Consider the following 24,043-nt stretch of genomic DNA (forward strand, 5'->3'; position numbering starts at 1 on the left):
TTGGTGGAGAGCGCGTCACGTGGGGGTGTATAAATGGTTGATAATGACCAGTGTTTATAACCGTCTGGCCTCCGCGTGTCCACGCGCAAGATCATCAGACGGAACCCGCAATTCATAGCTATGTAACAGCGCGTAATCTATTTCTAAGCGTACGCGCGTAATCTTTCTAAGTGCGCGCACGTTATCTATATCTAAGCACGCATGCGCATACTAGCAACCCACGCGCAACATACTCTTCACAAAGTTTTTGAAATAAACATTTCAAACCTCGAATTTTCAGCTGTCAAAGTGTCTGTAATATTGTATTTTTTTAACGTTTTTTTTCAAAAGGGCATTTTTGAATGGGAATAAAAGAGTTTGACTCGTTCTTACACGACCGTTTAAAACCTTACAGGGTCGTTGTCGTGCGATAAAAGCCCTTGCCTTCGGCTCATGGCAATTCGACCCTGCTGGCTTTAAACGGCCGTGTAAGAACTCATCACTACCCTTTTATTCCCTTATTTAAAACCAATTGATCTTAATTATTTTAGTGAGGGTCATAAATGTTTCAACTTGATTGAACCCTTCTTAACTCCCCTTTTCATTTACTGATTTTGTTTTGTGGATGTTTACTGTCTAAATACTCAACAAAGACTTAACATTATATATTTTAAATGATTGTTTGAAAAGTAAGACATTGAGATAAACTTGTGCCCCTTTACAAAATTAAAATTAGTGTTTCCACCTTAAAGATGAAATTCCAGGCCTGTACTCCTGCAACTTTTAACATTGTAAACATTTCTGTAAAATATTGTGGGGATATTATTAGTGGGTAGTGTCTGAAACTTATGTACCAAGATTTATTATTATGGGAAGGCTCCATTAAAGAAAGAGGCCGGAATAATACATCCTTTTCATCTGACAACTCACACCTGTTATTTCCATGTAATTCCTTTTCCAATCAGTGGACATAATTGGATCGTGCACCAACCATTTAAGACAGCTGCCTGGCCCAAACTAACTGCCCATTCATAAAGTGTAATGACCCATGTAATACAGACCCACTCTGTGAAAAGCATCATACTCTCCGAGTTTTTATGACCAAGCTAAGAAATTCTTTGATGAAACTTTCTAGTAATTTTGTAACGTCTCCATTTCTACCACCAATCCATCTCTTCAGGTGTGAAGGAGTTATGGGTCATAGACTTCCAACCTTACAACTTCAAATGGAGAACTCCTATCAACGAGCACACAGGTGAACTGTGGTCAGATGAAACCGGTCAGTGCTCAAACATGGAGCAGGATCTTACGTGGGCCGATGGCTATTTTGACGATGACCATTTCCAGTCAAGAAACACCTCTTTGAAGAAGGATCTGTTTACGGAGTACTTGAGAGGCAAAGATAATCAATCATCTGAGATTCGCCTTGATGATGTAAGAAAGGGTTGAGATGGTCAAAGGAAACTTTAAAGGCACTAAGCACAAAATTTGATAATTGTCAAAGACCAGTATTCTCACTTTGTGTATCTCAACATAATATGCACAAAATAACAAACCTGTGAAAATTTAACTTCAATTGGTCATTGAAGTTGCAAGAAAATAATAAAAGAAAAAAACATCCTTGTTGTACAAAATATTGTGCTTTCAGGAAAAAAAGGCTTCTGGCTAGAATTTTTTAAAATTATTTTAGTGAGAAATAACCTCTTCCTCTCAAAAACTATGTTACTTCAGAGGGAGTTGTTTCACACAATTTTTAATACTATCAACAGCTCTCCGTTGTTCGCTACCAAGTACGGTGTTATGGTAATGTACTTTTTGAGTAATTACCAAACGTGTCCAGTACAGTGCCTTTAATTCCCTTTCACACTATGTTCGCTTTTAGCAATTACTCCAACAGGCAAACCACAGTAATAGACCTTTATCATACTGACTCCATCTTGGTCTTGTTCCTTGTATCAGATAACAATAATGAATGCTAAATAATAATTTTGTAAATAGGAACGTACCAAACTATTTTGTTCTTTTAGCCCCTGTTTGGTAACATTGATAAATGGGAGAAATTCAAGATAGCTGCACGATGATAAAGGTCAATTGCTTAGGGTGAACCCTTTTCTTTTGCCAAGGTGCCCCTTGCAGAAAATATGCATTTTATCTTATGAGTGCCCTTTACCTGAACAAATTGATGCCTCTTCAATGAAGATCATCGCAAGTCCTCGCAAGCATTTCTTTAGTAATGACATCAATCTAGCAAGAACAAAAATAAAAAGGAACTGACTCAAATTTCATAAAGCCAAACATAGAAATAAAACACAGAAAAATCATGCTTAGCAAAAACTGGTTACTATGCCAAATTAAAGTTAACATTGTTGGCAACAAAAAGTTTATGTTGCAATGTAAACTTTATAATAGATGTTAAATTTGCATCGGGGATAAAGAATATTAATTTTGGTTTTTACCCATACACCGATGTGTGTTAGCACTGTATACTCAGTACTTTCCCGAGTCCTGTGAAAAAATATCACAGGCATGCTACTCGGGTGGGATTCGAACCCACGACCCTTGCAATTCTAGAGCAGTGTCTTACCAACTAGACTACCGAGGTTGCCCGGCAGATAGAGGCAGTTCGAATCCTATGTTTTGGCAGCGGGTACCGCAACGATATAATAGATGTTAAATTTGCATCGGGGATAAAGAATATTAATTTTGGTTTTTACCCATACACCGATGTGTGTTAGCACTGTATACTCAGTACTTTCCCGAGTCCTGTGAAAAAATATCACAGGCATGTTACTCGGGTGGGATTCGAACCCACGACCCTTGCAATTCTAGAGCAGTGTCTTACCAACTAGACTACCGAGGTTGCCCGGCAGCTAGAGGCAGTTCGAATCCTATGTTTTGGCAGCGGGTACCGCAACGATATAATAGATGTTAAATTTGCATCGGGGATAAAGAATATTAATTTTGGTTTGTTGTTCTTGTTGCAAATGGTGCACAGATCATTGTTTTCTTAGCAAATAAATTTGCTTTTCAGTATTTTCTGCTTATATAACAGCTTATGAAATTGGGCCCCAGTCAAGAAGGAACTGGTTCAAATTTCACAAAGCCTAGAAAACATAGAAATGAAGCACAGAAAAACATGCTTAACAGAAACTGTTATACTATCCAAAATTGCATAGAGTTTACATTGTTGCAACTGGTGCACAGAAACTTGCTATAGTTGGGCCCTGGTCAAGAAGTAAAAACTAACGAATGGAAATTTACATTGGGGATAAAGAATATACAATGAAGAGTGTTAGAACTGTACACTCTTTACTTTCCTAAGCTCCGTGAAAAAAAACCTCACAGGCATAAAAAACTACCATTCTTGTTTTCAGATTCGTTTTTACGGTGATCTTCAGACTTTCTTGGACTGCACAAGAGCAGATGGAACCAACATCTGGGACTACAGCATCAGCAAAGAGGAGATACAATACACGACGATACTGTATGCCACCAATGTACGCCCAATACCCGGTTGGGATCCATTTGGGCAAGTCCAAGCGCCTGCAGTCGCCTACGTACAGACTCAAGTCAAGCTGGTTTGGAGATTGATACGCACTGCTATGGTCAAGTGAGTTCAGAAAGTTTTTATGGAAGAATTTGGCTGTCAGACCTGAGTCATGACCTGAGCCCAATTTCGTACTAGAAAAATACTGGATGGGGTTGAAAGATACTGCTTAAAAAATCCCTGCTTGGCAATATGAGCAAGATAAGATACCAGTCATGAATTGTACATGGATGTGACATACTGGAAATACTGGATGGGGTTGAAAGATACTGCTTAAAAAATCCCTGCTTGGCAATATGAGCAAGATAAGATACCAGTCATGAATTGTACATGGATGTGACATACTGGAAATACTGGATGGGGTTGAAAAATACTGCTTAAAAAAAAACCCTGCTTGGCAAGTATGAGCAAGATACCAGTCACAAATTGTACATGGGATGTGATATGGTAGCTGGTAACCTTATCCCGGTGAGCATTATTTTGTTATGCTCCTAAAGCTTTTAGTTGTTTGCTTAATTGAATTGGGCCCAGAGCATTGCCCTAAACTTTCTTGAAAGGGGGATGTACTTCCCAAGTTTCTTTGCTCCCATAGCCCACCTCTCAATTTTTTACCCTCACTTCCTGGCCACAAAATCTAACTTATGCCCAAGTCATGAATAAACTAAAACTATTCCTTTGATCTGTTGTTGATTATCGCTATCCTCAGCTTCGTTGTGAGTTCAGTCCCGATTGTCAGTAATCGCCTCCTTGAAGAGATCGGACGCCTCGTCATCTTGTTTGACTTTGCAATCGTCGAGCCGATTCTTTTCCAAGATGGTTCGCCGGACTTGACACGAGCCCATCTTACGTTGGGTTTTAGTACTCAGCTGCCCTCAAGGAACCTGTCCATGGTTGTGTTCAGGAAGGGAACGGAGAAGTACGAACCTGAGGTAGAAGGAAATGCTCTGGAGGAGGTAGTCAGCTGGGTGAGTTTTAACTAATGTTTACTTTGTTAACAGTGTTCACTTTGATGAGCAGTGAACACTGCTCATCATGTTTCTGAAAAAAAACAGGGCCCAATTTCATAGAGCTACTGTAAAAGCACAAATATTTGCTTAGCAGAAAATTTCTTCCTCGATAAAAAACAGGATTACCAACCAATTCCTTGTAATTTTCAGGATAAGCAAACAATAGCTGAGTACCAGTAACAAGCACTATGCAACAAATGGAAATTTGGTTGGTAATCCTGTTTTTATCAAGGAAGAAATTTCCTGCTAAGAAAATTACAAGGAAATTTGCTTGGTATTCCTGTTTTTATCAAGAAAGAAATTTCATGCTAAGCAAATTTTTGTGCTTAGCAGCTCTATGAAATTTGGCCCTGGTGGTTAACAACTCAACGTTTCTGTCAATATGCTGTGATCATGCTGGACTTTCTTGCCGAATGCTGCTTATTATGTAATGTCTTGTACACTTCTCAAAAGAGATTTCAAATGGTGTTACCGCAAACCTCCCTTTAGTTATAATGACATGATGCACAGTATCAGAGCCTACTGGGTAAGTTTTTTTATAGTATGATTATGGTTTTCCTGAGACTCAGGAAAATGTTGTTAGTCATTTTTGGCATGTCATAAAATTATCGTGATTACCTGTGAATCATAAAATCAACCATTATATTCCGAGAAACCAAATAAGAAACTGCGACGGACTTTCTCTCTGCTCTTCAGCGTTTCTGTTATTTGTTTACCTGGCTGTTTTTCATCTTTTTGGGAGACATTGTAATTCAGATTCAACTTTGAATTGTTTAAAAAAAAATAGATACCAAAAAATTCCCTTGGGTAAAATTTTATCCATTCTATCAAAAATGTAATTGTCTCTTTTTATCTTCTTTCGAACTATTGCACAGCCTGCCTCCGAAATAGCAGATACACCAGTGTGCAATCTGGGCACACCAAAGTACTGTAAGCAAAGCTGGGAATATGAAATGATTCTCAAGATGGACATTTCATCCCTGGTCGATGACAAACCGCTCGACGCCACTGGCTTGTTCCAGTTTGATTTTGATTCCTACAAATGTGAAAATCTCTACTCAACTTCAGGTAAGGACGTAAATCCCGACAGTGGGAAACCAATAGACCGTTCCAGTAGGCTCCGCCCACGACGCACGTGTGAGCAAGAACACGTGGGGTTCTCCAATGCCTTTCTGCACAACTCTGTCGCGCGCACCAAGCATACGCACACGCATATCAGACCTTATTGTCCGACTTTCGTTGCATTGTGATTGGTCAATACGCAATGGTGCGGAGCTTAATGGATCGGTCTAGTGATGGGAGGAGAACTTCTCTGAGAATGGGGTTCATAAATTAAAGACACTTGACTCATTTGGTAATTGTCAAAGAAAAGTACTCTCACTCTGTGTTTTTTCTTTCATTGTTACGCAACCTAGACGACCATTTGAGCTCAAGTTTTCACAGGTTTGTTATTTTATGCATATGTTGAGATACACCAAGTGAGAAGATTGGTCTTTGACAATTACCAATAGTCTCCAGTGTCTTTAATTAGGAAGAACTATCTGAAATTGTAAGAATAGATAATCAAACCTTAGAGCACTAAGAGGATATTGATCTCATTTGCATTAAATGTAAACAGTTTCTTATAGAGGTCCTATCCTCAAGAAGATATTCATTTGATCTCAAATAAAAAGCAATCAATATCATATACAAAAGTAATGCACATATTAAAGACATTGGACACTATTGGTAATTGTCAAAGACCAGTCTTCTCACTTGGTGTATCTCAACATATGCATAAAATAACAAACCTGTGAAAATTTGAGCTCAATCGGTCTTTGAAAATGCGAGATAATAATGAAAGAAAAAAACACCCTTGTCACATGAAGTTGTGTGCTTACAGGGGATGCTTGATTTCAAGACCTAAATTTCTAAATCTAAGGTCTCGAAATTAACTTCCTGGAAAATTACTTCTTTCTCGAAAACTACGTTACTTCAGAGGGAGCCGTTTCTCACAATGTTTTATACTATCAACCTCTCCCCATTACTCGTCACCAAGTAAGGTTTTATGCTAATAATTATTTTGAGTACACTTTCTGCACAGAAAAGAAAAGAAAAAAGTTCACAGATTTACAAATAACTTACAGGGTTTACAGAAGGTAATGGTGAAAGACTTCTCTTGAAATATTAGTCCATGAAATGCTTCACTTTTCGAGAAAACATTAAAACAATTATCAATTCTCGTTGTCGAGAATTACGAATTTATTTTAAACACATGTTTGTGCTTGTTTGTGCCAATGTCAGGTTGTGCACTTATGGATGATTTGCAGCCATGGGAGATCAAGATTGATCTGACTCTACAGACAACAGTAGATGCTATAGATGAGGAGCAAGATTCAATCAGCGTAAGTATTCCCAACCTTTTTTTGCTTTTACCTCAAATTCTCGTTAGCTTCAAAACGAATCTCACAAATGCTTGGCTTCCTCAATCGACCCCTTTTCACATTATTAGTTGGATCGTTGTTGTGTTCGACACGTTTAAGTTGGATTTAAATCCTATCGCATCTGCTGCTTGCGTGTCTGGCATGTCGAGGCAGTGCGGATAAGAGCAGCGGACTCAAGCTCTGGGGTTTCTGGTCAGCAGAGTGTGGGTTTGAGTCCTGGTCATGTCCTTCGCATGGAATGGCCGTGGAGCTTTGGGGTTGACAAAAAGTTGGTGACTTTACACCTATAAGGCCGAGTAAAAAAAACATGTTTCACGTCCGGGTTTTTCAAAAAAGGGAGGAAGAGGGGCTTTTTATTTTTTGTTTTTTATTTCAAGATGGCCGCCATTCTTTGTTAAAATGTCAAATATCCATTGTATTTTTCTACTGCTGAAATACACAAAACATAAATGGAATGATTTAGTCGAGGCATTCAGACAAGACATTCACATTGTTTTTGCTGAGATCATTTAAATTAAACCTATTTAAAAAAAAAATTTCATAAAAAAATAACAAATTATTGCCTTTGCCCTGAAAGGTTTCAATCGTCAAGCTGGTCAACGACAATGGGGAAGATCTGCGCGGTGGGCAGACAATCCACCATAAAGAGAACATAACCGTAGAAGTCAACTTCTCGCCAGCTTTCCTGCGATCACACTATGTTCTGGAGCTTCAACTCTTCATGGTGTGTATGGGAGATGAACATATGGATTCTTTGCAGGCAAGTGTATTTTTGGCATCCGATTACGTTTTTTCTTTTTTTTTCCATTTCTGAAATTTATTTTTGATTTGCTAAAGACCAATAGAAATAATTTTCTTTCACCATTGTTCTCATTTGAATTTTTTTTTCATTTAAAGTCTTATAACATGTGTTTATATACAAATGTTTTATTTTGGCTTTAAGCCGCGAGTACATTTTTTATTGTGAATAAACCGTTTCAAATCAAATCAAATCAAATCAAATCAAATCAAAAATAAAGGGAAGGTTAATGTAGGTAATCACTCTTAAAATAAATGGCATTTTGGTTGTAAGTCTACATCAGCTTTCGATAGTTTTAACTTTTGTTAATGTATATTGCACTTTGAAGTAATGTGGTCATGTAAACATATATCAATTTATATGCTCCAAATTTTTAATCTGAGAAGTGTTACTGCAGTAATGCTTCTCAGATTGTGTATTCCAATTACAGATATTCCTCCTGTGTGTACACATTCACTCTGGATTCTCATAATTAATTCAAAAACAGGCCCACCTTTCAAAATTTTTGAAGCGTTAGTTTTGTTGTAATAGGTCTTTAATTATATGGCTTTAAAACATTACAATCGAAAGTTTCCGAAAACCAAAGTACAGTTTACCTTTAAATTTTCTTTCAAATGCAGAGATTTCCTGATATCTCAGGGTTTTACTTGGCAGTAACATAGTGTTGCAATGCCTCTTTCAAGTGGGCTGTGAATTCCTATAGGTTTCTTGGTCTTGTTCAACAGAGCAATCTTGGAGTAAACAAAATAGGTGTAGCTCTCCTTTAATTGCTCTCTATCAAGGCAATTTTATCTTTGTTTTCAGGGGTGTCTTGGAGCCAGTGAAAGTCAGCGGTACTCTGCATTTGTTGGAGAGGATTTTAGTTTCACCTTTGACCCCTCTGCACCCCAGTATCAAAATCTCCCTCAGGCTACCACTGCACCACCAACAGGTAAGGCAAAATTTAAATAGGGGAATAAAAAGGTAGCGACGAGTTATTAAACTGCCGTTTAAAAACCAGTTGGGTCGTGGCCATGTGATAAAGGCCTGAGCCAAAGGCAAGGGCCTTTATTGAACGCTACGACCCTGCAAGGTTTTAAATGACCGATTAAGAACAAGTCACTACTCTTTTATTCCCATTCAATTCAATTCAATTTTATTTGTCCCACCATGTAGGAAACTCTATTTGAATACATACAATACAGAAAGAAAAATAAATAATACACAATCATAAATAAACTACTGGAAAAATTAATTAATCAGAAAACTACATTACTAATAAACCACAATTTAAATATACTGAAAACTACATCTAAGCAGAAAGTAAACAAAGTACCGGTAGTTAAACATGGAGGTCGTTCACACGCCGTACTAAAGTTGGTCTAAGTCCACTTAGACCGGTTCGGGTTCAACTTTTGTGCGTGTGAATGCAAATAAAGTTAGACCGGATCGGATTTAAACCCCAAAACTTAAACCGTCCAGCGAGGCGGTCTAAGTCTAAACCGGTTCGGGTTTATCTTTTAACACTGCGTGTGGACAGAATGACATCCGGTTTTAACTCACAACGGACGACCCATTGTGTGGTTCAATGCACACGCCCGGGACCGGGAGTGCTTGTGTACGGTTTCTGTTGCCTCTGATGCTGAAAAGCACCGAGTATTTATATTACTTTCTTGCCGCTTACCGAGTTGGCGAAACCCTCTCGATCGGTGTATGCAGTTTAACACAGGCCCACGCCCATGATTTATTAAATTCTGAAACAAAATTATATTTTCCAAGCTTTTTTTGTGTCCTATAATAAATTGAAACTGTTTTTCATGCGTGTACTACGAGCGCAGCGAAGAAGCATATTTTTGTCATAAATAAACTACTGGAAAAATTAATTAATCAGAAAACTACATTACTAATAAACCACAATTTAAATATACTGAAAACTACATCTAAGCAGAAAGTAAACAAAGTACCGGTAGTTAAACATGGAGGTCGTTCACACGCCGTACTAAAGTTGGTCTAAGTCCACTTAGACCGGTTCGGGTTCAACTTTTGTGCGTGTGAATGCAAATAAAGTTAGACCGGATCGGGTTTAAACCCCAAAACTTAAACCGTCCAGCGAGGCGGTCTAAGTCTAAACCGGTTCGGGTTTATCTTTTAACACTGCGTGTGGACAGAATGACATCCGGTTTTAACTCACAACGGACGACCCATTGTGTGGTTCAATGCACACGCCCGGGACCGGGAGTGCTTGTGTACGGTTTCTGTTGCCTCTGATGCTGAAAAGCACCGAGTATTTATATTACTTTCTTGCCGCTTACCGAGTTGGCGAAACCCTCTCGATCGGTGTATGCAGTTTAACACAGGCCCACGCCCATGATTTATTAAATTCTGAAACAAAATTATATTTTCCAAGCTTTTTTTGTGTCCTATAATAAATTGAAACTGTTTTTCATGCATATACTACGAGCGCAGCGAAGAAGCATATTTTGTAATGCTTCTCACATGTACAGCGGTGCCATCCCATAGTGATCACTCTCTGATATCCCATAGTTATCCATCACCGATCCCGTGGATGTGCCTTTCTATTGCCGTCACCGTTACTAGCGTGCTGTACTTTCAATCTAGGAGAATGAACTGCAGTGGGCGCGAGGCTGTGTGTAGGGGAAATTCCCTACGCCAGCAATATCACCACGTTGTTGTTGGGAAGTTGGGAAAATACTGCGAAGTACATGTATTTACGTAACTTGCACGTGTGTAGTTGTGTTTATGAACGAATCGGAATAAAAGTCGCGGCACCAGCTTTTGAGAGATCGCAGCTTCCAATCGATTGAAGTACAAACTAAAAGTATTTATTAAATCGGAAACAGTGGTATAAAACAAAACGCACAAATGAAACGTGTTCTGTTTCATGGAATATAGACAATATTTTGGTGAGTTTTCTCGGCGGTTTGTATCAATATTTTGTTTGTTAAAAAAAAAAAAATTCGAGTCGTGTTCATGTTTGTTTTTAGTGCCCATATCCTCCCAACGGTAAAACTGTTACCGCGTTCGATTTGGCCATTTGTATCCAATAATAATGCCCTGATGATCATCCAGGGCATGGGGCACTCAGTATCTCGGCATACTCGGTGCATGAATCTGATGAATAAAACCGGATGTTAGAGCAACGGGGTCGCGTCTACTTTGACCTCTTAAAACCGAAGATAAACCGGATCGGGTTTAACTCTGTGCTGTCTGAACGCAAGGGGTTTTTATTTTTACGACCACCCCCCCGCTGCTCGTAAAAGTTAGACCGGTTCGGGTCTAAGTTAGTACGCTGTCTGAACATACCCATGGTTGAGGAGCAAACGGAGTATGGGATGAAGGAGTTGAGGTACCTGTTTGTTTTGCACCTAAGTGACTGCCATCTCCTACCACTTCTTAGTTTGATGAAGAATTTGTTCAATGGATGGTTGGTGTTACATACAACTGCCTCTGCTTTAGATTGAACCTTATCTTTGCAAGTTTCATCAAGATCGATGTCTATCCCTAGGATTTTTGATGCTTGTTTCACAACCCGTTTCATTTTACCAGTATCTTGTTTTCTTGCTCCATTGTACCAAACCACACAATCATGAGTAATAGCACTTTCAATAACAGATGAGTAAAACAGAATCATAATTTCCTTGTCTACATGAAAATAATTCAGTTTACGCAAAAAATACATTAACCGACAGCCCTTTGTGATGAGCGCTGAGCAATGGTTACTCCAATTCAATTGATTGTCGATTATTGTACCCAGGTATTTGTAGTTTTGCACAATGTCAATATCCTGTCCAATGAGGCTAATACTGTTTGCTGAAGGTTCACCTCTCTTAATATGCCTGAAATCAAACACAATCTCTTTTGTTTTTTGAGGATTCAGAATGAGATAGTCATCATTACACCACTGGCTAAAGTTCTGTATCGCTTTCCTATATTCCCCCTCCTGCTGGTTGTTTATGAGTCCAAGAATCACTGTGTCATCGGCATATTTGAAAATTTTCACTGAACTGAGGTTGGATGTACATTCATTTGTGTAAATGATAAACAATATGGGTCATTACACCACTGGCTAAAGTTCTGTATCGCTTTCCTATATTCCCCCTCCTGCTGGTTGTTTATGAGTCCAAGAATCACTGTGTCATCGGCATATTTGAAAATTTTCACTGAACTGAGGTTGGATGTACATTCATTTGTGTAAATGATAAACAATATGGGTCATTACACCACTGGCTAAAGTTCTGTATCGCTTTCCTATATTCCCCCTCCTGCTGGTTGTTTATGAGTCCAAGAATCACTGTGTCATCGGCATATTTGAAAATTTTCACTGAACACAGCCCTGAGGTGAACCAGTGTTACAAACTATAGGGTCTGAAAGAATGTTGTTTACTTTAACCTTTTGGACTCTTGCTGAGAGAAAGTCCCTTATCCAGAGAATTAAAGATGGTTTTACGCCTAAGTGTTTGAGTTTCTCCAGTAAATGCCTTTTTGGTTTAAAGGCGTAATAAAGTATGAAACTCTGTAAAACTTATCCGTTTTCTGATGTCCTTGAGGAAGTATGAACCGTGCTTTAGTCAGTGAAAGTTTTGGTAAAGAGATCTCACTTTAGTTTCTGATGTTGAAAGAGTAATTTCAAGTTCATATTCAAAAGAATTTTGATACATATATTTTGCTAAGAATGAACACTTTAAAAACTAATTAAGACAATTAAAGTTGGTAGGGTTTGAAACTTTGCATGGTGAGGTTTGCGGTAGCACAATGTGTGAATCTCTTTTAAGAAGTGGTGGTTCTGAGGAGAACTGATTGTTGAAGCCTCAACTTTTTGATTAGTTTGCTTTGAGTGTCTTTTGGAGGAACTAATCAGTTAAAACTATTTCATAAACTGTGATTGTTTTCAGTTTCTCAGGATCTTCAAAGTGTTCTTCCGACAGCTGTGCCAACCTATACAAGTAAGATTCACTTTTTGCATTTCTAAAATGTGTTTTTTTAACATGAATGGTAACAATACCTTTTCTAATACCTGAGTTAATTCATATGTTTGCCAGTTTCACCTTTCATAAAAACACAATAAAAATTTTGCTGGATCCAGCCCATACAAAAATGTTTCATAGAATTCTACCAAGGCAAATTTTATAGAGTAACTTTGGTAGTTTCTAAAGAATGTTATACTGTTAGAATATATAGAATTTTTTTTTTTAATTCTATAGAAAAGCGGGTCACTTTTTTAAAGAATTTTATAAAAATAAATAATGTTTATTTAGAATATCTATACAGAATTTGTACACATAGAATGTTAATTCTATACAATTTCTTTTTTTCAATCTTTTTTCTAAAGAAATCTCTAGAATCTACGGAAATTTCTGCAGAAATCTATTGACTTTTTATTTTAAAGAAAAGTTATGCGGTAACACCATGTAAGGACTATGTCTAATGAAAAGAACCGTTGGCTTCAACTCGATTGTTCGATCAGTATGCTCGACTTTTTATTTGAAAATGTCGATTTTTCTTAAGTAAATGGTGACTTTTCTATACAAATTGCTTGAATATTCTAGGGCTGTAAACTTCCACAAAGTAGTAATAATATTAGTGGCTTCATACTTGAGCAAAATGCTGCCAATCAAACCAAGAACACTGGGGCAAACTCCTTCTCGTTTCGATAATTGCACTGGGTTCTTAAACATGCGTTACACAACACACATATAAGGGTCCATTATTGTGGGTAGCACGTCCTCCTGACGGTACCTGTCTATTTCTATTTTTGTTTTATAGTTGAGAAGACCTTAACCCAAGAGTACAATGTGTGGGCAGATGTCGTCGAAGGTGGTGTCTTCATTCGACCCCACGACCCAAGTCTGGTCCAGAACCTCGGAGAACCTTCTTCATCCCTTCATTTCCTGCAAGATGAAACAGACGATCAGTTGATGTCTCTGCTGTACCTCGTTGAGCCTTACACCTACCCGGGTGCTGCAGGTCACAGACCCACAAACATCGCTAACGAGGATTCCTTCTATCAATACTTCTTACCCCAACTAGACCGCTACCACATTCTGGGTACTGTCCATGCAAGAACTAAAGGAATTCTTCATAGTAAGGACACTCTCAAAATGTTCTACTCTGCCTTCACAAATGAACCAGCAAGACTGTCCTACGTAGGAACGGAAAATCCTGTTCAGTTTCCCTGCAATAGGTACCAGTCCGAAGCACATCGGTGGCTTTACTATCAACGGAACTGGGTGGCTCTTCCTACCAGTTCCTGCCGATTTATCATGGAGTTGATCAACTTGAGGAAACTTGTTGTTGAAATTGTCACGTTGAGGTTGACAACTTCTCAAGAGCCTCTGGATCAAGCTGTGTTTGTGCAGGAACTCAGCCGCTTGGCCGGCATCTTGAAGCTGGAGCCGGACTTTTTGACTAGCATTCTTGAGTTTGGAGCTGCTTCAAATGGCGAAGACTGGACAGTCCTAGATTTGCTTCTGTACACGATTCTCTTGTTTCAAGACGATGTTGTGATAGTAGCTTTGGAGCCAACTGGATTCCTTTTGACGTTACGAGACGATTTGAGATCTATCGCCGATGAAGAAGGAAGCTTCAGCTCCTTCGTAGAGGAGTCAGTCAGGCTGCGTGGGAACAACTATCACATCGAGTTAGCCACTGTACTCCAGATTGTATCAGAACTCATCTTGTACAGAACGGACTCGATATTTGTAAGATTCTACCTGGCGACCAGATTCTCCAACGATTACTGGCAATCTGTTGATATTGATGAATCTTTCTACTATTTCCTATGGAGTGTGAATTCTGTCGGCTCGGCTGAATACGAAGGACAACTTTTCACAACAATCTCCAATAACCCCCAGATAAGCCTAGACTCAAACAAATGCCAGAATTATGGCTACCTTGCTGGGTATGCTGAACTCTGCCGGATCAACTGGGTGGAGGTACACCCATTCTGGGCGTATACGTCCCCTGTCTCCGTGTCAGTGGAGGTGTATCCTGGAGGTTGGGGCTTGTGGTCGGTTTGGACTGGGTGTACAAAGTCATGCGGGGGAGGGGTGCAAACAAGAGAGAGAGAATGTATTGATGTAGAAGCGGAATGTGTTGGACAGGCAACGAGCGAGTCAAGGTTATGCAACCTTGAAGATTGTGATGTGTTCACAGACAGTGAAGGTAAGATTTAAGATATTTCAGACTTTTATCTGAATTCAGACGACTTTCTCTGACCGCCTGTCTGACCGACAAAAAAAAACTAAAACATTTTCCAGAGTAAGAAATTCCTGCTTCATGACCTACTTCTCTAGTGCTGAGGAGACTGTTCCCTAAAGCTACTTGGATTCTATAATTCCAGGGGTTGTCATCACTTTAACATACCTCCTAGATAGATCTTGATTCAAAATTCAGACCATTTTAGTCCGCAATGACACTTAAATCTTATTAAATCAATCAAATGATTCCAACAAACTAATAAATTCCTTTTAAAATTATAAACCACAAAGCTGTTTAGCAAGAAATAGGCCTCCTAACTGGTTGACAAAATTTCTTTGCTAAGAAAAAATTGAGTCGGGCACCAGCCACAACAATGCAAAAACTTAATGTAATTTAGGCTGGTAACTTGATTCTGCTAAGCTATTTTGGTGATTTGGTGCTTACAGGCTTTATGAAATTGGACCCTGATTTGGCCCCAGAATTGATAAAAAGTTTCTCATACTTAAAGGAACATGTTGCCTCGGACGAGTTGGTCTACAAAAAGCGTTTTAACCGTTTATTATAAAATGCATATGGTTAGAAAGATATTTTAAAGACAGTGGACACTATTGATAATTGTCAAAGACCAGTCTTCTCACTTAATGTATCTCAACATATGCATGAAATAACAAACCTGTGAAAATTTGAGCTCAATTGGTCGTCGAAGTTGCGAGATAATAATGAAAGAAAAAAACACCCTTGTCACACAAAGTTGTGTGCGTATAGATGGTTGATTTCGAGGTCTCAATATCAAAATCGGGGAAAATTACTTCTTTCTCAAAAACTACGTCACTTCAGAGGAAGCCGTTTCTCACAATGTTTTATACTGGGTCGTCAGACTTGGCAACATGCCAGGGAATATTGCCAATCCAAAGGAGGCCACTTGGCACGGATTAAAGACCACATGATGCAAGACTTCGTGATTGGGGATGTGACTTCCGATCATCATTCCTCATAAACTGGTAAACAAATTTGGTGTCATCAATGGATTTAATGTAGATGTAGTATTTTGATCAATTACTGTAACAGCTTGGCCTGTTGTAGGTTATAACAACATTATTAAAGCCATTGGACACTTCTGAACAGAACAAAAATTAGAAGTTCACAGATTCGCAAATAACTTACAGGGTTTACAGAAGGTAAACTGAACTGCTGCATATTAGAAAGAGCGGGAACCATACAACTTGGTTTTGATAACTGGTGGGAGTCAGAAGGGATTTAAAGATAAACAGAGGCAATGCCATCGATACATTGATAAGTCAGAACCAAAATGTTTAAATATAGGTTTGGAGTTTAGCCTGAAAGAGTGCCAAGGTTTTGATAGAGCTGTTTTAAATTAGATTACCTCAAAACCTGTGTTCCCATGGGACTTTTTGTAGATAAAATACTGCAACTTTGCTGTAAAATGACAAAATTAAATCCAATGAATTAACTTTTTTAAAGCCAGTGGACACTATTGGTAATTGTTAAAGACCAGTCTTCTCACTTGCTGTATATCTCAACATATGCATAAAACAACAAACCTCTGAAAATTTGAGCTCGGTTGGTCGTCGGAGTTGCAAGATAAATAAGAACACCCTTGTCACACGAAGTTGTGTGCTTTCAGATGCTTGATTTCGAGACCTCAAATTCTAAACTTGAGGTCTCGAAATCAAATTCGTGGAAAATTACTTCTTTCTCAAAAACTACGTCACTTCAGAGGGAGCCGTTTCTCACAATGTTTTATACCATCAACCTCTACCCATTACTCGTCACCAAGAAAAGTTTTATGCCAATAATTATTTTGAGTAATTGTCAATAGTATACACTGCCTTTAAAAGTAGAATACAATGATGCTCACAAATCTGCCTCAAAAAAATGCCTGGTTTTCCTTTTACTTTGAGAACTAACACAGTCGGCCATTTATGGGAGTCCATTTATGGGAGCAAAAAATTTGACTCGCATCAATGACCGACCGTGTTAGTCGACGAGGTAAAAACAAAAACCGTGCATTTTCGAGGTATGTTTGTGTGGATCATTGTATTCTACTTTTACATCTCTCTACCCATATACATTTTATAACAAACAGTAACAAACGCTTTTCAAAGACCAACTCGACCGATCCGTTAAGTCTTGGAATCACTCCGAAGTTTTGTTGATTTATTAGGTCACGTCATGAGGTTGGAGCTGGGACTGGGTCGTCAGACTTGGCAACATGCCAGGGAATATTGCCAATCCAAAGGAGGCCTTTTGGCACGGATTAAAGACCACATGATGCAAGACTTCTTGATTGGGGATGTAACTTCCGATCATCATTCCTCAACTGGTAAACAAGTGTGGTGTCATCAATGGATTTAATGTAGATGTAGTATTTTGATCAATTACTGTAACAGCTGGGCCCGTTGTAGGTTATAATAACATTATTAAAGCCATTGGACACTTCTGAACAGAACAAAAATTAGAAGTTCACAGATTCGCAAATAACTTACAGGGTTTACAGAAGGTAAACTGAACTGCTGCATATTGGAAAGAGCGGGAACCATACAACTTGGTTTTGATAACTGGGGGAATCAGAAGGGATTTAAAGATAAACAGAGGCAATGCCATCGATACATTGATAAGTCAGAACCAAAATGTTTAAATATAGGTTTGGTGTTTAGCCTGAAAGAGTGCCAAGGTTTTGATAGAGCTGTTTTAAATTAGATTACCTCAAAACCTGTGTTCCCATGGGACTTTTTGTAGATAAAATACTGCAACTTTGCTGTAAAATGACAAAATTAAATCCAATGAATTAACTTTTTTAAAGCCAGTGGACACTATTGGTAATTGTTAAAGACCAGTCTTCTCACTTGCTGTATATCTCAACATATGCATAAAACAACAAACCTCTGAAAATTTGAGCTCGGTTGGTCGTCGGAGTTGCAAGATAAATAAGAACACCCTTGTCACACGAAGTTGTGTGCTTTCAGATGCTTGATTTCGAGACCTCAAATTCTAAACTTGAGGTCTCGAAATCAAATTCGTGGAAAATTACTTCTTTCTCAAAAACTATTCCTCTTCAGAGGGAGCCGTTTCTCACAATGTTTTATACTACCAACCTCTCCCCATTACTCGTTAACAAGTAAGGTTTTATGCTAATAATTATTTTGAGTAATTACCAATAGTGTCCACTGCATTTAATTTTCTGGCCCCTATAAGGAAATTTGTGGGTGGCCTTTCTATTTAGTTGTTTGCTTGGGTGTCAAAGGAAATTATTTTGAGCGGGCCATAGATTAATCAATTATTACAAACAAAATAGTACACCTTCTAGCAATAACTGTAATTAGGCCATGTTAATATTTGGTTTTGAAACTGACCATTGTACATGAGCTTTCATAACAAAACAAGACAGCTTATTCATCGTGTAAATTTGTTTTTGTCAGTTCCTCTTTTTGTCATTATTTATTTATGACAATATTGGATCGATGCCAGATACACCATCGATGAAGGTTCCTATGGTTTTTTAGACAATGTCCTAATTAGGACAATAACCCATTGTTTGGTATTTTGTATTCTATTCTAGGACAGTTTTGGTTTGATGCAAATGACATCATGGAGGAGGGTTCCTTTGTCTTTTTATACAATGTTCAATTTCATACAATTAGGCCTACCCATTGTTTGATATTTTGTATTCTATTGTTCTAGGACAGTTTTGGTTTGATGCAAATGACATCATGGAGGAGGGTTCCTTTGTCTTTTTATACAATGTTCAATTTCATACAATTAGGCCTACCCATTGTTTGATATTTTGTATTCTATTGTTCTAGGACAGTTTTGGTTTGATGCAAATGACATCATGGAGGAAGGTTCCTTTGTCTCTTCAGACAATACCCCATTGTCTTTTACAAACTGGAGGTCTTCCCATGGGCCCAGCCAATCTTCTCCGACGAAAAACTGTGCTGCTTTTAGGTAAACATTTTAGGTGCTAGTGAGTGAAGGCAAACCAAACGTCAGACCATAAATGAATTTCCAAAAGATAAGAAGTAATAGACGTTAAATTTGCATCGGGGATAGAATATTCTTCTGGGTTTAACCATATAATAATAATAATAACAAGTTCTTATATAGCGCATTTCACAATAAACCGTATCAATGCGCTTTACATTAGTCCCCTGGTCATTGGGCCAATAAACATCCCTTTAATCTTTCTCAGCTCCCATTAGGGAGTATACAGCCTCGAGCTGCTGTGGCGCTCCGAAAGCTTTTCATTCACAATATCAAACTCTACCCTCGCAGGTACCCATTTATACCCCTGGGTGAAGAGAAGCAATTATAGTAAAGTATGTTGCTCAAGGACACAAGTGTCACGACCGGGATTCGAACCCACACTCCGGTGAATTAGCACCAGAACGTGAATTCGATGCTCTTAACCACTCGGCCGCGACACTCTACAACAATGTGTAAGCGCTGTATCCTCAGTACTTCCCAAGTTTGTTAAATAACAGGCACTACTCAGGTGGGATTCAAAGCCAGGACATTTGCAATTCTATAGAGCAGTGTCATACCAACTCTAGACCATCGAGATTGCTTGAAAAAATGCAATTGTCAATACCTATATCTTATTTATTATTTTCTATGCATTTTTGAAGTGAACTTCCAAGAAAGAATATCATAACTTTGATAATATCAATTTACATTGGTAAGAGTAAAAGTAATCTGAGAAATGTTTCATGCAGAAACCTCTCGCATTGAAATGTTTTTAAATCCGTCTTGCTAAGTACCACATCCTTTGAAAGGAATTGATTCAAGATAGGTAAAGAACGGCTAAAGATGTTATGATTTGTAAACTAAAAGAAGAATATGCTGGGGTTTGTTTCAGTAGTGGAGAAGTCTCTATTCTACTATTATTTTTATTACTATTATTTTAAATGTAATTTCATACTCATAATGGACAAAAGGATGCGATTAAAAGCTATATGAACTAAAACAAAATTATTCAAACTTTTAACAAATAAGTGTTTTATTAAGAAATTTAATATTATTTTTTTTGCTAAACAAAGAGTTTTTTTGCTAAACAAAGAGATCTCCTGATTAATAAACCCATTAAAGAGCTCAAAAATATGCAAAGGCAAGTTTACGTAGTCCATACAAATGGCATTAGTGACCTTATAGTCCTAGTAAAGACTAGTTTTATCTCGAGTTAGGATGAGTTAGTTGGCCTAACTTGAGCCATACGTTTTTAATATCTCCTAGGACTATGTAGGACTGTAGTCCCAACTCTTTGTGAAATTGACCCCAGAGCTGACGATTTGTTCTTAATTTGTGTCATGGCCAAGTGGTTAAGAGCATCGAATTCAAGTTCTGGTGCTAATTCACCGGAGTGTGGAGTTGAATCCCGGTCGTGACACTTTGACAGCAAGATACTTTACTGTAATTGCTTCTCTTCACCCAGGGGTATAAATGGGCACCTGCAAGGGTAGAGGTTGATATTGTGAATGAAAAAGCCTTTGGAACGATATAAACTGTTGCCCAGGTTGTATACTCCCAAGGGAGCTGAGAAACATTAAAAAAGGGATGTTATTGGCCCTATGACCAGGGCACTAATGTAAAGCGCATTGATACGGTTATTGTGAAATGCGCTATATAAGAATTGTTATTATTATTATTATTATTATTATTATTATAATTATTTCATTTTCAGAATTGATGGATTCTGGGAAGATCAGGACTGTAACAATGTCAACTACTTTGTCTGTCAGTATGGTACGTCTTATCCTTTTTTATGGTTTTGACTATGAGATTAAAAATGGCACTTACAATAAAGTAGACTTTAAAAAATGCATTTTATGTTTTCTGAATGACTTACGCATTGCCATTACGCATATTGAAGGAACGTTACAGAATTGGAAAAAAAAAAAAAATCGAGAGGATCACAGATTTACATCAAACTTACACTGTCTAATGATGATGATAGTAGAAAAAATCCCTTGAAATATTTCTGCCTGAAATTTTGTATTTTGATGAGAAATAAATAATTGAATTTTTCTCTTGACCCAGGGGAAGTGATGCCACCAGAATACCTTTAGGTTTAAAATGGGGGCGTCAATTTTCTTTCAAAATACAAGACAAACTAGAACAGGAAACAAATACAATTTGTTTACACCATTTGATGGGCATACTTGTTTTTTTTAACCATGATATGATCTGCTTCGTAGCATTTTATGTGTTGAACCTGCGGTGATGCCGTCAGTGCCAGCTTTGCCGAGTTTTGTTCTCGTATTCCCTTCGAAAACATTATTCTTCATGCAAATAAGGCCATATCAGTACAAGTGGATCTTAAACTTAAATGATTTTAACCTTAAAGTGGGGGGGGGGGGAAATTGGCTTTAACCCCCCACCACCACACAAGTAAGCTGCCTATCGCTTATGCATTACCAACATACACAAATTGAATGGGCGTGGCTTTTATAATGGATTGGCTTTCAACTTACTGAAACCACATTACTTTTGGCTTGACGATGAAGCGCTGCACTTCTTTCTCCCACTAGATTTCATGCTGGTGTTTAAGGCAGCTGCAGATACAGGTCAGAGTGTCTACGAGGCATGGACATCATCCTCATATTCAGCCGATGATGTGTCTAGCCAACAAACCTTGTATAAAAGTGGACTCGTTGAGAGCTGGTCAGGTTCTATCGTTGTTGAAGAGGTACATATAACCTCCAAATTACATTAAATGGAAAATATACCTTTGGTTTTATTGAAAAAGTTCAATAGTTTTAATCCTATTATGAATGTAGATATACAATAAAACTTATGTATGAAAATTTCATTTCAAAAACGTGGCTCGTTCTTTGAGATACCACCAAAAAACCGTAACGGTTATATCCATGTAGGATTACACAATACATAGTTGGAATACACAATCTGAGAAATGTGTCTGACAGTAACATTTTTCACAGATTCAAATTTAGGACGAAAAGCAGTAAAAAGGAAGGTATATATGAAGTTCAACACATTAGGTCTACTCTGTAAGAAAACTATAGTAAAAAAAAAAACCCACATTTTTTACAAGTATCCAGGTTCAAGGTTTTGGTTTTCAAAAGAGTCATCTTTAAAAAGCTGTTTTCTGCCATTCTCACCTTTTACTGGTATAATATGGTGTGTGCTAGTTCATGGCATCAGTGATGATATGTCAATGAAATTTTTACTAAATTTGGGGATTTTTCTGGTCTTTATAGACTTTTTTTCTGGAACCACAGTTTGTTTAGAGTTCTTAAAAGTGATATTCACACAACATCAATTTAACTGGTGTCCCTTAATTGCCTTATTTTAGCATGGTTGTAAAATGTAGCAATGTTGACCAATATTTTTCAAGAGAACTTGGACAGTAGAAAGTGGTCACATTTAATGCAGTTTACAACATGCTGAAAGTTTAACAAGGGACCCTCGCTAAATTGCTCTCATGTGAAAGGGGCGTAAGTTCTTATATTGCCACTTTGTCTCCATTCTCACTGTCTGTCTATAGGTGAAGGTGGCCATGTTGGTCAATGGCCAGCCTGTTGTTGAAGTGTCATTTGACGGAAGAGACACCAACAAGATGAACTGGTTTGCTCCTCATCGTCTCATCTCCTCCCCTTATGCTGATATGGAGTCTGCCATCAAAAACTTCTTCAGTGTGGATGGGTTAGAGTTTTGATTTTTCTATGTAGTCATTCTTACAGGGATGTGATTCGAAGTTCCTTTTTTTTGCCCTAAAAAAAAATCATCTTTTTTTTACTAATTTTTTTTAAAGATCAAATTCGAAAAGGCATGGATATATTATAACCATATAATAACGCCCAGATTGCAGAATATGGTTTTTAATACCAAAGATAAATGTTATTATTATTAATATTGGGCCTCATGCTTGCAAGCTTTTGAGCTCGCATGTCTTTGCGCTTTGTGCTTAGATTTCAGTTTATTCTCAACAGCCTATCACATTCCTGTTATTAACACTATAAAAGGCAATTTTTTTCTGTTTGATTGTTTTAATCCTTTAAAAGTGTAGATCTTGTAAATAAAATGAACATGTGAATATTTCATTTCAAAAGTTGGTCACCTTTGGTTGAACAATATTCAATAACGAGAAGAAAATAATTATTCATATAGTCATTGTGACGTCAGCATTTAGCTTGGTGGGATTTGAACCTACAACCTTCATAGTCCAAGTCAAGCGAGTACTTCAGCCCTCCCCCGCCCCCTCACCCATCTTGCCACCCTACTCCATTGTCCTCTATCTGGGTCTGGCATGATTTCTGTCCGATATGTATTTTAGACTTTACCCTCTTGCCTTGTGCGTGTTATTATGTTTTATTCATTTCCTATAATTTAGGCTAGTTTAGGGAGAGTTTGATAGTACAAAACATTGTGAGAAACGGCTCCCTCTGAAGTGACAATATTTTTGTGAAAGAAGTAATTTGCCACAAATTTGATTTTGAGACCTCAGAATTAGAATTTAAAGTTCTTGAAATCAAGCATTTGAAAGCACAAAATTTTATGTGACAAGGTGTTTTCTTTTTCATTATTATCTCGCAACTTCGACGGCCAATTGAGCTCAAATTTTCACAGGTTTGTTATTTTATGCATGTGTTGAGATACTCCAAATGAGAAGACTGGTCTTTGACAATTACCAATAGTGTCCAGTTTTATAATGTTTAATATTTGAACCCATTTAGTTAATATTGCACTTGCTTTGTTTGGATGCTGAATAAAACAAAATACAAGAAAGGCGCACTGAAGGCTACTATACTACTCTCTATCTAACTACTGAAATTCTTTTGTACTCCTCTTGGCTATAAGGCATAAAAACCTCGGACGCCATTTCTTCATGAGTAACTATTACAAGGGATGTTTGCGTCAGTATGGATGGATGATTGTCATCGATGCTGGCCACTACTCTCACCCTTGTAAATGGGAGCGGTTGCCAACCTACCCTAAGTTCTTCTTCAGCAAGGATACAAAGTCTACCAACTTCAATGGAGGTTTGTATTTTATTTATTTATCTATTTTATTTTATTCATTTATTTTATTTTATTCAACATCTAGCAGTGAAAGC

General features: G+C 37.8%; 1 protein-coding gene across 1 annotated transcript in view; it reads left to right on the top strand.

Moving 5' to 3' along the window:
- LOC139935282 (uncharacterized) overlaps positions 1-24,043 on the top strand; it is a 30,630-nt gene that overhangs the window by 830 nt on the left and 5,757 nt on the right. The window contains exons 2-16 of the mRNA XM_071929796.1: positions 1,160-1,413; positions 3,354-3,589; positions 4,233-4,491; positions 5,409-5,601; positions 6,817-6,917; positions 7,534-7,716; positions 8,560-8,686; positions 12,648-12,698; positions 13,519-14,916; positions 17,138-17,296; positions 18,777-18,918; positions 20,651-20,712; positions 21,498-21,655; positions 22,475-22,632; positions 23,788-23,969. Coding sequence (XP_071785897.1) covers positions 1,160-1,413; positions 3,354-3,589; positions 4,233-4,491; positions 5,409-5,601; positions 6,817-6,917; positions 7,534-7,716; positions 8,560-8,686; positions 12,648-12,698; positions 13,519-14,916; positions 17,138-17,296; positions 18,777-18,918; positions 20,651-20,712; positions 21,498-21,655; positions 22,475-22,632; positions 23,788-23,969 — 3,663 coding nt within the window. The remainder of the gene's footprint in view (positions 1-1,159; positions 1,414-3,353; positions 3,590-4,232; positions 4,492-5,408; positions 5,602-6,816; positions 6,918-7,533; positions 7,717-8,559; positions 8,687-12,647; positions 12,699-13,518; positions 14,917-17,137; positions 17,297-18,776; positions 18,919-20,650; positions 20,713-21,497; positions 21,656-22,474; positions 22,633-23,787; positions 23,970-24,043) is intronic.

This window comes from Asterias amurensis, chromosome 3, assembly GCF_032118995.1.
Source record: "Asterias amurensis chromosome 3, ASM3211899v1".
NCBI classification, from domain to species: domain Eukaryota; kingdom Metazoa; phylum Echinodermata; class Asteroidea; order Forcipulatida; family Asteriidae; genus Asterias; species Asterias amurensis.